The following is a 14,042-nucleotide window of genomic DNA, read 5'->3' on the forward strand; positions in this document are numbered from 1 at the left end:
CAATAAAAACAGCGGGAAGACAAATAAATGTTTTCCATGCAATCAAAATGAACATCATGGACACACAGTAGCTTGCATCACTGCCATAGAATACATTTTCTGAAATGTTGAAAATAAATGTAAATGTATATTTTAAGACATTGTTATGAAATAGTCACTTATCTTGTGTTATTCTTTATAAAATTGCCCTGCATACATGAACCCAGCTACTGTCATCACACAAAGGCACAGCAGTGTTATTTCACTTCCACCCCCCCCCCCCTGTCAAGAAACACCGCCAAGCTGGGTCACAGTGTGGAAGACTGTAATTGCAATCTACAGAAAGGGGTTAATGCTAACACTTGATAGTAAACTGACCTGAAACCATAACATTCAACTAAAGTGGAAATAAATTGTAACTTGCACCAATATAATATGTTGCTTTGAAAGAAAGACGGAGATGGTATCGGCAATGGAGATTTCTGTTGAATAGTGATTGTACGTGCAATGATTTTCATGGGACAAATTCAATAAAACGCTGACCTCAACAAAAGGTGGTCAGCCAATCACTGAAGCCAAATTAGACACAGCTGAGGATCAAGAAAAATGTGACCTAACATGAATACATTAAAGAATTATTCACATGTCAAGGAGCTCGGAATTCGAGTGACCTGCTTGTTTCTAGAAAGATAAATTGCTGTTGAATATCTTCATGGCTTTACCATTTGCAATGAGTCAGGAAATTGGAGTGAACTGAGTCTATTTCCATTGGATTACAAAGACCATCCTGTGGATCGAAAATATACCAACTGTTAGGGAAATAATTATCTCAGACTCCTAGATGTGACATACAGGACCAACCTTGACGTCTATTTATGTCCTTTAAGGACACAGGCTGCTTCAGCCAATAATGTTATTGTTCTTGTCCTTTAAGGACACAGGCTGCTTCAGCCAATAATGTTATTGTTCCCATTCTGTGACCGGTCAATACTAGGTCACAGATGGTCTTTGTTGTGGGTGCACTGGGACACTTCCTTCTTTGTTGTTTGTGGACTCCAGGGTATGACATATTCGAGGCCATAAGTGGCGGACGCAGGTAACTCAGTGTGCCCAAACTGTCTAAAGCTATCTTATCAAAACATGTTGATTACTCTCTTTTGAAACCAGTTAAATGGGCTAGCAAGAGAGAGGCACTCCAGAATTGACGTGGCAACCACCCGTGCAGTCAGACCGTGACTGTGTGATTTGTGATGTGAATTCTCCGGCCGTAACTGCAAATAAACCTCTGCTTCCTGAGTCGGTGACTCCCACTGCATTGCTACACAGAAGTTTCCATAACACCAACTTTTTCCAAAAATAGCAATATTTTGCTTCACTGGAAAAAGGTCAACTGGGAACATGTTTTTGTCACGGCTTTAATATAAATTACACTTTACAATAGTGTGGAAGGATAAACTGCTTTAGGTTATTCTATTGGAGGAACCTCTTAAACCTGTACCAAGATATTTACTCATGTAGGATATTAGCACAGGTGAAGAGGTGCCTATATTTCATGATTACACTCTGCAGGTATATCCATATCAAAGAACTTGTGCAATGTCATGAAAAAAGACAGTATAATTGTAAATCAGTTGGCATAAGATAATAACATTATATTATAGACTGAAGTTAAAAAAAGCATGTATCCTGTTTGACTCACACACCCTCTCTCCCTCACACAAACACACACACAAACATACTGTACATGTATATAAAATCCTATGTTGTCCACGCTTGGCTGACCGCCCTTCTGTTTCAGTTACGTGAGTGATGCTGATTGCTGCACATGAAACAATGTTAACACACAATGCCATCACTCACTGGGGTCTATATTAAACTGTACACACTTACTGACTTTTGCGCCATGCATGTCCAGTTTCTGTTACTGTTTTTGTGTAAATTAGTATTTGTTGTAGTTTTAGGAAACAGAAAACGGCTTTCTTCTGTATTTTCTAGTGTAGTTGTATGTCTTGAGGCACATTATTTTGTCTCAGTGTGTCTGCTGGTCTTTTTTACTCAGCATCCTCAAACATCCTGTTTATTTCTTCTCAGCCCACTCCTCCTCCACATTACTTTCAGCAACTGCGTGGAGTCATCAGAAGGAGTTGGTGGTGGTGAGTAGATTTTTCTAAGAGAGGAGGAGAGCAGAGAGGGTGGAGTGATTTTTAAAAGCAACATATCTTATAAAATTGCTATTGTCCTGAGTCACAGTCTGCAATATAAGATGACTCAGAGATGTTTTATTTGTGACTACTATTATATATATATATATATATATATATATATATATATATATATATATATATATATATATATATACAGACAGACAGACAGATATATAGATTAGATTTATCTGAAAATCACAAAAGGGTGCAGATTGGTACTAATTATCAATACAAAATTGCCACTAAGCCATCTTTAAAACGATAAACCAAATGAAAGTTATAGTTTTGGTTATAAAAGTATCTGCTCAATGTAAAAAATGTTTTGCCTAGTTTGGCCCATTCCCCCTTCCGTACGTTTCGACGTAAACGGACACACGGAAGCGGAACATTTGTTGTAAACAAAACTGAAACAAACCATTACGAGTCAGACAAATGACACAAAAAGAAACATTGTCGTATTTTGTAAAAACCCAGCTTGTTAACGGTAAGCATCCTTCTATTTACTGTTAACCGCTACAGTTGTTGTCTATGTAGGGAATGCTACAAGCGGAAACATATAATTTATTATGTAATGCCCAGCCGTTTAATGCTAACAAGCTAGCTGCTAGCTGCCGAACTTCATGTCACCTAACAGCTAACTTGACTCAGTTTGTGTTAGCTAACAAGTAATACTAATGTACTAGTACTGTCAGTACTCCGTTACAATTACAATTAATAATATAATATAGTTAACTTAAGTCAGCTATATAACCAAACTGGCCTTACTGTCAAGTTATTCAACGTAATTCTAAAATTAACCTTACAAAGTTAACTAAATACAGTTAAAGTTGTTGTCACTGGTTATATTAGTTTTTATTGCATACAACCTCATCCCTAAGTTATATCCTATATAATGTATAATGTGTTTATTTTTATTTTTGATGTTCATTTAATAAAGATAAACACCAACAAGGGAGGCTGTGGCTCATTGGGAAGTGTGCTGCACTTTGAATCAGGGGATAGCAGGTTCAAGCCCCACTGCAGTCAGCATGTCGTTGTGTCCCTGGGCAAGACACTTCACCCCAAATTGCTCCTGTGGGGATTGTCCACAGTATTGAATGTATGTAAGTCGCTTTGGATAAAAGCGTCTAACAAATTACATGTAATGTAATGTAACTTCTTTACATTTTTTCTAAGCTAACGTTTTTTTGTCAATCAGACAATATGGTTTAATATAAAGTGGTCACTGTGAACCATGCCGAGATGACACTGAAACTGTTTATTTATATTTTGAATATGCCAACATGAATAATAGCTCATGCTGTAACTTATAGCTACTGTCCATATGAATAGTTTAAGTAACTCAGCATGGACGTGTATAAGTCACTGAGGTTATATTGTCTTACAGCTAAAAAGAAGACTATCTGGCTGAAATAACCACCTCTTTATATGAAATCTTCACCCCCCTCACCTCTGTTTCTTTTTCAGATGTTTGGCAGCGGTTGAAGCAGGTCCCATCTTGTTCCTATAAGAAAGCATATTTTGGTGTTGTATGCCCGCAGAAACAACAGTAGCCAACATGTCCAGGAAGCAGACGACGAAACCTGTCGGGAGAAGCAAGAAGAATGAAATGGAACGCAAGAGGGACGAGAGGGCGGCACGCAGGGCCATCGTGAAAGACCGCAAGAACCGGCCTCAAGACGGGGATGATGGAGCAGAGTTTGTCAGTTTCTCCAACCAGCTCCAGGCCCTGGGGCTCAAGCTGAGAGAAGTCCCCGGTGATGGGTAAGAGCCAGAAAAAGATTGTGGGTTCCTGCCCTGCTGTGCTGTGCTGTCTTTAACCATCACTGAAATGGCAACATGTCTCTTAAATCCTATTATATACAGAAAGCTTCAAGCTGTCTCATCATGAGTTACCAGGATGCCTTGGTAGAGGAACAAAATGTCTCCAACCTCTATGCCTACACCTTCCAAGCCCAAAGTCAATAACAATGTACTGTAAATGGAAGTGCAACCTATTTGTAGCTGCATGGTGGCTGCATATTAGAGACCAATGTACTTGACTAAATGTACTAAAGCCATAACATGACAATCTTCAACTCTGTTGAAACATGATTTGTGTTCACTTACTTTCTATAACAACAGGTATGTGCCATTTATGATAGGAAAACAACAAGGAAAATATGTGTATGTTTCTCTAGCTAAAGGAAAAATCATGATGGGAATTAAATCATGTACCCTATAGTCTTGCTTCTATCTCTCATGAGTCTGTTATCTAAAAAAGAATAATAAAGGATATAAGGAACCTTATTCATTGTCATTGGACCAAGCCCTGAAACTTGCTAGCTAATGCAAATGTTCATAAACGCAAGTCTTTATAAATGTAAATATATTAACATAACACAACCTTCATAACGGCCAAGAACCTCAACACTGAGTTGTTTAACTGTAGGCTGTCATGTCTGGACATATAAGTCACTGTCTCTGTTTCTTGCAGGAACTGCTTATTCAGAGCTCTAGGCGACCAGTTGGAGGGTCACTCCCGGGGTCACCTGCAGCTTCGGCAGGAGACGGTCCAGTATATGATGTCCCATCGGCAAGACTTTGAACCCTTTGTTGAGGATGAAGTTCCCTTTTCCCAGCACTGTAAGAAAATGACCTAATGTGGGACACTAAGTAAATAAAATGAAACGCTATTTTCAGATAGGAGACTTTAATTTAGGCCTCATTTGCTACTTAATGAGGCCTTCATAAATTACTGTACAGAAAAAAACATTTGAACAAGAAAACAATGCAGTGACCCCTGGTGGTCCTCAGTTGATTCTGCAATGTGGGGATCCTGTAAAAGGGTTTGGATCAAAGACTTTCCCTTTTAATGTTTGTTTTTTAACTCCAAACAGCAGCTCTAAAGCTCCCTTTGTCAGTTGGGTAGTCCTTGAAACAAATCCCCAGCCACAGTTTGCACTATAGAAGGCACATTTGTCTGTTTGTGTGAAAACATGAACCTGTAGATGTATCCGTTCACATACTACGGCCCAGCTTTTGAAAATTCCCGCTTGTTTACCTGTGAGTTAGTGGCTCATTTGACTTTTTCAGGCCCCAAAAAATATGAAATTAAACGGAGGCAAAAAATAGATGGATAGATATTTACTTTATTTATCCCAAATTGGGAATTTATTTAGTTCCAGCAGCAGTGTCAAGCATTACACGAGTTAAACATGTTTAAAAGATACGATAAGATACAAATTACCCCACAAAGTTACCCCACACACTTTGCTTCCGCGTGTCAGTGTATCTGCTGCAACAGCATTATAGAAAGTAAAATACAATTGTTGTGATCGCAGTGTAAGCTTATATTGTGAGTAATGGTTTTTGTCTCTCCACCCAGTGTCTAACCTCTCTCAGGCCGGTACGTTTGCTGGCAATGACGCTATCGTGGCTTTTGCTCGCAGTCAACAGGTGAAAGTGGTCATCCATCAGCTCAACGCACCGCTCTGGGAGGTAGGCAAAGCCTTTCAAATGATGTAAGGTAATCTAACGATGAAATCCCTTCAGGGACACCACATAGTTTATGTGTTCTGTTCTCTTTGCAGATAAATGGTGCAGAGAAGCAGGCGTGCAGAGAGCTGCACATCGCCTACCGCTACGGAGATCATTATGACAGTGTGAGGCGGACCGGAGACAACTCTGAGAGCCCTGCCCAGCTGCGCATAGAGGTATGACTTACAATGGGTATTCAATGGAGCAGCATTCAGGGGAATATCCCCAATTTTAGGGGAATATCCCCAATTTTAATTAAAGAGGCCCTATTAGGCTTTTTGAGGTTTTACCTTTCTGTCCCGTATACTCCCCACCTTCCTGAAACGCCTCCATTGGACTCCTTTGTTTATTTTTGTAACATAATGACATAGTTATGTAGAACTAGCGCTTCTATCGGCTAGCGCTCCAACACGTTGCACGTGATTGGCTACGGGGCGGGAAATTCTTTAGTGGTTGACAAATCCACAGAGCCGGTCAGCTAACCAATCAGAGCAGACTGGCCTCTGGTTTCGGACAGAGGGTGAAAAGAGTTGCTGCAGCACAGGCAGTATGAGGCACACAATATGAAAATGAAAATCCGCATTATATTCCCTCTTAAAAACATATCAAATGTGGTGTTACTCGATGTCCCTGTGAAGTTTTGGATGTCACGGACAAATGGGGGAAATTACATTGAAATACTATTTTATATTACATTTATTTTATATTATTTATAATATATATTTTTCTTGACCTAAAAACAATGAACAGAAATGATATTTTAAGAGGGACATCACAGAGGCATGAAAAAAGAAGGCTGAATCAAGTCCTGTCAATAGACTCTCGCAAATAACGCATTAATAAATCATATTGATATTATGCAAGGAGACGGTGTTACTCCCTCAGCTCTAGGACGACATATTCTCATAAAAAACGGAATAAAACATGTTTTTTAACAAACCATTGGGGGAATTATTCTCACTTGACATTGCCTGGAAGATTGAAATTAGTCGGACTTCAACTGATACAGGTCACATTTTGGTCAATACTGTCAAGCAAAATCATTAATAACATGTCCACCTCTTTAGATAAGTGCCACAAACCACATTTACATCTGTGAAGGCATTCTTTCCTTATGTTTAACAACATCTTTCCCTATTGCTGTTTGCAGAATCTGCAGAATACACACGGCCATCAGTGTGAGTTCGGGGAGGGACAGCGGGCCAGGAGGAAAAACTCTTCTCCCTCAGCCTTAGAGGAGGACAACGTGATCCTGAGCTCCATCAAGAACCGAGGAATCCCGGGTCAGAGGCTACGCTTGATTCATTAGCTGCCAGAAGAATTAGACTGTCAGGGAAAAAGGGCCAGGAAACCTTATTACAGACTTCATAACCATCAGGCGTTCAAGCACGTCTGTTCAGCTAAGTTTCCCGTTTTCCCCATAAACAGTTGCTTTGGTTCATCACTCGAATCAACCCTAACAATTCCGTAACAGTAAGTGTATTTCCTGAAATGATTCCGAACAAAAAGCACCACAGAATACCTGCAAACGTGCTCAAAGTACCTTTAAGTTAATGTTTAAATCAATGAGTCAAATCGATGACTCCTTGTGTCATTCTATACATAAAAGATTGTAAAAATGCTTATTGTCAATATAATATATTTTCTACAAATAATTGTACGTGGGAGATAGATTGCAAGATGGGGATTAGGACTCACATTTGCACCTTTACTGTTGTCATTAGGAAACAGGAAATGAGTCATGAGATGAAGTAAAACAAAGACACCCAAGACAAAACATACCTACAGAACAAAAAGAGACACGGACACAAAAAAAGCCTTTTGTTTAATTATGTACCTATATTGTGAAGAGTGCAGCTTACAAAGCATCCTAACAATGTGTCAGTCTGCATTCATCATTACTAGAAACTAATCCCAGAACAAAATATATGGATTTTGAGATAATACTTTCTTACCCTTCACCAAAAAATAATTTAAGAATTAGTTTCGCATTTGCTATTTGTTCAAACAAATGAGAATGTATGATGTGTAACTAGATAATTTCAAGGTTGAGCAAGTGTTTGATCAGGATCTGATCTGAGAAAGGTACCAAAGCGACTGAGAATAGACCCTTTGCTTGCACTGACTGGTTTTCTTGACTGTGTTTTCCCTGCCTCAGGAGACGAGGAGAACTTGCTGCAGCTGAGTGCGGCCACCATCAACTCTGAATGGCTTGTTGGCTGCGTGCAGGGTCAGTGCTCCTCTGGATCCTGCTCCACCTGCAGGGCTCAAGCCTCAGACTGCAGCGAGCACAGACAGCCAGCAGAGGGCAGCAACCTACAAAGGTCAAAGGTAGATACACACTGATTACACAGCCTGTCTAGACATTACATGTTTTTTAGACAAATGAATCGCACAAGTACTTGCAATACCATTTATTTGGACCAAAAAACAGTGTGTGTATGGCAACACGGTAAAAAAGCAGTTGGCTCATCCCAGTGGCAATTACACACCTGTATTCGTGAGGTCGGACATTGAAGCAAATGTTCGTAGTAGCTCAACGGTGGTACTACAACTTGTGTGCCAGTCCGTGATGTCATTGGGCCCAAATACACTTTCTGCCTTACATTTGGTGGAGGGAACTTGGGGATTTGAGCCTTTTCAGACCATTTACATGCACAAACACGTATATAATACACTACAGCAGGGGTGTCAAACTCAATTTCATCGCGGGCCACATTAGCATTATGGTTGCACTCAAAGGGCTGGTTGTAACTTTAATACTATATAAATATACATATAATATATATAAAATAATGTATTATATTTAGGGCTGTCAAACGATTACAATTTTTAATCAGATTAATCACAGCTTAAAAATTAATTAATCATGATTAATCACCATTCGAAATATGTCCAAAATATGCCATTTAATTATGTATATTGTTGTGGGAATGGAAAGATAGATGAAAGAAGGCGGATATATCCATTTAACATACAGTATCTATGTTTATTATAACATTTTTCTGCGTGTCAAAATGAAAGACAACCCACACACCTATCAATCATCAAACCGTGGGGTCTTAATTCATTACGTGTTGATTTCTATCAACGGGGGAGTACTTCAGGAAAGTCGACGGAGGGGGGGGGGGCACTAGTAGAGTACTTCGTGACCACAGAGTGTGAACGTTGTGATCAGCTGTTTTAGCGCAGTTCTCCAGTGAAGGGGGGGGGGAGTCTCCCTCCGTAGCCGGTTGGCGTAGTTTTGGCACAATTCCGTTGTACAGACCGACGTTAACAGCAGCCCTGTCTGTGCACACGGAGACCGACTCTGTCGTCCGGTGATCTAACCGCCTTCTGGAAAAGCTTCACAAGTACGTCGGTACGCAAATGCGCTTTGTGACACAAGTGACGGTACGCATTTCAGATTACGCACATAACCTGCGTACCAGTTATGTGCACCCCTGTACTACAGCAAAAGTATTCTCCGTCGGGACTTCCTGCAACAACACCACGCCGTTATCTTGATTCTGATTGGCCAGAAGACATTATCAAAGATGTTCTATTGAGAAGACGATCACTACGTGACAAAAGTTTTCAAAACCGTGGCTACTGAAATCAATCTTACTAACTGCTGTCTGTGCAATTTACTCCGCGCGATTTGGCAGATTTTATTTTGCTTACTTTAACATCATTTTTCATGGTGGGGCTAAGCCATTTCTTGGTATGGGTGTAGCCTACACCAGCCATACCCTGGCGCTGCCACTGGTGGCACGTATGGGGCGGGCCATTCTGCACATGCGTTAAATATTTTAACGCAATTAATTAAAAAAATGAATTACCGCCGTTAACGCGATAATTTTGACAGCACTAATTATATTACATGATTGCCTCTGCATTGGATTATTATCGGATAGGGTAATAACTTCCTAATTAACTATCAATCAATCAATCAATCAATGTTTATTTATATAGCCCAATATCACAAATGTTACATTTGTCTCAGTGGACTTCACAGTTTGTACAAAATATCAGTATGACAATACAACACCCTCTGTCCTTAGACCCTCACATCGTACAAGGAAAAACTTCAGAAGAAAACCCACAGTTTTAAAGGGAAAAATGGGAGAAACCTCAGGGAGAGCAACAGAGGAGGGATCCCTCTCCCAGGACGGACAGACGTGCAATAGATGCCGTGTGTAAATTGAAAAGATAATACATTTGCAACATAGGTAGTCCAAATGTTTGGAAATGCATGTGTGTATAATAGGAAGATGAATCCACGAGGATATCCATCCAGGACCTATGATCCAGGACCACAGCCACGACTCAAGATCCAGGGCTCGTGATGCAGGATCCGCAGGATCATCCATGACTCCGGATCCCAGCGTATATAGACACCAAAAAGAAAGAAATTTGGGGAAGCTGGGTTAATCGGAACATGAGAGTACACAGGTATAGACAGAGAGAAGGAAGAAGTAAGATGTCCCCCGACAAACTAAGCCTATATCAGCAAAACTAGGGGCTGAATCTAATCAGCCCTAACTATAAGCTTTATCAAAAAGGAAGGTCATAAGCGCACTCTTAAAAACGGATAGGCTGTCTGCCGCCCGAACACAAACTGGAAGCTGATTCCACAAATGTGGAGCTTGATAAGAAAAAGCTCTGGCTCCCATTGTACATTTAGAGATTCTAGGAACAACCAACAACCCTGCATTCTTGGAACGCAATGCCCTAGTAGGACAGTAGGGTATAATGAGTTCTTTAAGGTAAGATGGCGCCTGCCCATTAAGGGCTTTGTAGGCGAGAAGAGGAATTTTAAATTCGATCCTGTGTTCTATAGGGAGCCAGTGTAAGGCAGCCAGAACAGGAGTAATGTGGTCCCTTTTCCTAACTCTGGTTAGTACACGAGCCGCAGCATTTTGAATCAGCTGAAGCGACTTGACTGACTTCTTGGTACACCCTGATAATAAAGAGTTACAATAATCCAGCCTTGAAGTAACAAATGCATGGACTAGTTTCTCTGCATCGTTTTGAGGCAAGATATGCCTGATTTTTGCAATGTTACGTAGATGAAAGTAGGCGGTCCTTGAAATTGATTTTATGTGGGCGTTAAAGGATAAATCCTGATCAAATATAACACCAAGATTCCTTACAGTCTCACTGGAGGCCAAATTAATGCCATCCATAGTTAGTATATCTTTAGATAATTTGTTTCGTATATTCTTCGGGCCAAGTACAATAACTTCAGTTTTGGTCGTGTTTAACATCAAAAAGTTTAAGGTCATCCACGTTTTTTAAGTCCTTGAGGCAGTCTTGGATTTTATTTAGATGATTAATTTCATCAGGCTTGATGGATAAATATAGTTGAGTATCATCTGCATAACAATGAAAGTTTACAGAATGATTCCTTATAATATTGCCTAACGGAAGCATATATAATGTGAACAAAATAGGTCCGAGCACTGAGCCCTGTGGCACTTCACCATGGCTAACTTTGGTTTGCGTGGAAGATTCACCATTGACACGTACAAACTGAGAGCGTTCAGATAGAGAGGACCTAAACCAGCCTAAAGCAGTTCCCTGTATGCCAACTAAGTGCTCTATTCTTTGCAATAAGATATCATGATCGATAGTATCAAATGCAGCACTGAGATCGAGCAAAACAAGAATAGAGACAAGTCCCTTGTCTGAGGCTATTAGAATGTCATTTGTGACTTTAACCAGAGCTGTCTCTGTGCTATGATGTGTTCTAAAGCCAGACTGAAAATCTTCAAATAAATCATTGTTTTTTAAGTAATCACACAACTGTTTTGCGACCGCTTTCTCAAGAATGTTTGAGAGGAACGGAAGATTAGAAATAGGTCTATAATTGGCTAAAACCTCTGGATTGAGGTTGTGCTTTTTAAGAAGCGGTTTTATCAATGCTACTTTGAATGATTGTGGAACATAGCCTGATAATAAAGACATATTCATAATATTTAATAAAGAAGTGCTAATTAATGGAAAAACTTCCTTCAACAGCTTAGTTGGAATTGGGTCTAACATGCACGTGGATGGTTTAGAAGAGAGAATCATTGAATGTAATTGTTCAAGGTTTATGGCTGAAAAGCATTCTAGTTTACTATCTAGTGTAATATTCGAACTTACGTTTCCGGGAGCTGTTGATAACACTATACTGGTCAAAGGCAAGAGGTCATTACATTTTGTTTCTAAGAGTAAAAATGTTATCGTTAAAAAAGCACATAACATCATTACTACTGAGTGCTATGGGAATAGAAGGCTCAATCGAGCTATGGCTCTCTGTCAGCCTGGCTACAGTGCTGAAAAGAAATCTTGCATTATTCTTATTCTCATCTATTAATGATGAGTAGTAGGCTGCTCTCGCTTTACGCAGTGCTTTCTTATATTCATTGAGAGTAATATGCCAAATTAAACGAGATTCTTCAAGTTTAGTGGAACGCCATATCCTTTCAAGTTGTCTCGACTTTTGCTTTATTTTGCGGGTTTCGGCATTAAACTACGTTTGAAAAGCAGAAGTCTAGGGCAAATAATTGCAAATCTCTTCAGTACACATGTCACAAAATGAGATGCGTGGGACATGTAGTTTATGGACAACGTGCTTCTGTAAAGTGGCATGTAACCGTATAACAAAACGTATTCTATTATTTGCAAGCTCTTGCGGGCCACATAAAATGGGCCTTGAGTTTGACGCCCCTGCACTACAGGAAAGAGAAAACCCCAAAAAGTAGAATAGGGCCCTTTTCAATTGAAATTTGTAAAACTGTCTTTTTTTTTTCCCTTCACTCTCAGGTATCTAACAAGCAGAGGAAAGAGCAGCAGCGGCAGGAGAAGAAGAAGCGTCAGGAGGACAGGCACCGGCAGAAGTTCATCCAGAGTAAAGGGAGTCAGGACCAGAACCAGAACCTGCCAGAGACTGTTACTTTGGTACCAGCCCTCAACACTCTCAGTATATAAGACTGGAGCATTGCCAAAATCACCTACTGCTACTATCACTGCTGGTGGCTGTGTTTTTGCACATAGGCAAATTCGATTCAGTCGCAGTGAATGACTTTTTTTTAAAGAGAAGCCTTTAGTCTCTTTGCTAACGGTGCCTGCAAAAAGTGTGTGAGATGTGTGAACGTTGTAAAAGAGAGAGTGAAAGAGCATCACCTTTAGTGTTTTCTTTTGTCAATCCCTGGTTGGTTTGGGTCTACCTGCCACGCCACCCTGGCCCCTTTCGATGCTGGACCATCTGGCTTTCCATGACAACCATGCACATGATCTCCGTGCTGGGCTTGTTTTTTTGCCACAGATAGAGTTTATTATTGATGTTTGGATCGCTACATTTGTTCAATCTCACCAGAGGGGGATGTACAGGAAGAGCGGCAGAATAATTATTGTTATGCACACTGTGAGGAATGTGGCAATAAATAACTATACATGATAAATTACTGTTTTATCGCACCAGATAGTATATTAAATATTATCTGAGGTGACGTTTTTTGTGTTTTTCAAGTTATAGGTACATTAGTCTGTAAATGTTCATCTTGTGATGTGTTTATGAATTACATCTAGATATTTCTTTCTTTTTTTTGTATTAATATAATTTGCTGTTGGAAAAAAATCACCAAAATCCAACCAACTGGACAGAAACCAACAGTTTGGCTTTAAAGACACAAACGTTTTCTTGGGGTTTGGCTTCCCTCATTTGAAAATCGGCAACGTGTTCCAGGGTAAATATTTAACGGTTGCGTAATCTTATCACAGGGATGCAAACACAGGTATGGTGAAAAAAGAGAACTATTCGAAGCAGAAAAGAAAATGCGTTATATATACCATCTGACAAAGGCCTGTGCTATAATGCTTCAATTAACTGGCTATTCTTTATAATATACTCGGATCAATTGGAGACAGAGATGTTAAGTTATGAATCAAGGGTTTTTATTATTATTTACAGCAGGGGTGGAGAACCTTTTCATCTCAAGGGCCATTTCAATTTTTACAACATCCTCCGAGGGCCCGTACAAATGATTGAACTCAACCTCTGCTAAAAAAAACTAAAATCACAGCCCATTCATTTTGCCTTTCTTTCATTCTGTGCAAAGAAAAAGCAACCTCTTACTCCAGATATCTTAACATGACTCGCGCACGTTTGTGAACAGAAAGATAGACACACAAGACGAATTGTCAACGGGTGGGGGGGGGGGGTGCTAGCGAAAATGATGCCGTCTAAAAACATAAACGAAAATTATATACTTTGGGCTTTTTTGCTTCTGCCATAATTGCGATCTTGTGTGTGTGCGGACTGTCACTCCTGTTGCCACGGACAACGTCAGCGAAATAGTGTCCACTGCCCAC

At 39.9% G+C, this 14,042-nt stretch overlaps 1 protein-coding gene across 4 annotated transcripts; it reads left to right on the forward strand.

Moving 5' to 3' along the window:
- Positions 1-2,534: 2,534 nt before the first annotated feature.
- otud3 (OTU deubiquitinase 3) lies at positions 2,535-13,132 on the forward strand. Of its 4 annotated transcripts, none has more exons than XM_071203834.1 (9): positions 2,562-2,667; positions 3,121-3,282; positions 3,651-3,947; positions 4,660-4,808; positions 5,551-5,663; positions 5,756-5,878; positions 6,853-6,985; positions 7,861-8,033; positions 12,495-13,132. In XM_071203834.1, the coding sequence occupies exons 3-9, from the start codon at positions 3,715-3,717 to the stop codon at positions 12,657-12,659; spliced, it is 1,089 nt and encodes a 362-aa protein (XP_071059935.1). In that variant the 5' UTR covers positions 2,562-2,667; positions 3,121-3,282; positions 3,651-3,714; the 3' UTR covers positions 12,660-13,132. The 4 variants fall into 4 exon arrangements, with proteins under 4 accessions (XP_033943493.1, XP_033943494.1, XP_071059935.1 ...); XM_071203835.1 differs by having other exon boundaries at positions 3,725-3,947; XM_034087602.1 differs by lacking the exon at positions 3,121-3,282 and having other exon boundaries at positions 2,535-2,667; positions 3,725-3,947.
- The last annotated feature ends 910 nt before the right edge of the window (positions 13,133-14,042 follow it).

The sequence above is a fragment of the Pseudochaenichthys georgianus genome, chromosome 7 (genome assembly GCF_902827115.2).
Source record: "Pseudochaenichthys georgianus chromosome 7, fPseGeo1.2, whole genome shotgun sequence".
Taxonomy (NCBI): domain Eukaryota; kingdom Metazoa; phylum Chordata; class Actinopteri; order Perciformes; family Channichthyidae; genus Pseudochaenichthys; species Pseudochaenichthys georgianus.

Coding starts and splice junctions, on each gene's coding strand:
- otud3 (XM_034087602.1), top strand. CDS start 2,616: ATGACACAAAAAGAAACATTGTCGTATTTTGTAAAAACCCAGCTTGTT. Junction 3,948..4,659: donor AGAGAAGTCCCCGGTGATGG/GTAAGAGCCAGA, acceptor TGTTTCTTGCAG/GAACTGCTTATTCAGAGCTC. Junction 8,034..12,494: donor GCAACCTACAAAGGTCAAAG/GTAGATACACAC, acceptor CTTCACTCTCAG/GTATCTAACAAGCAGAGGAA.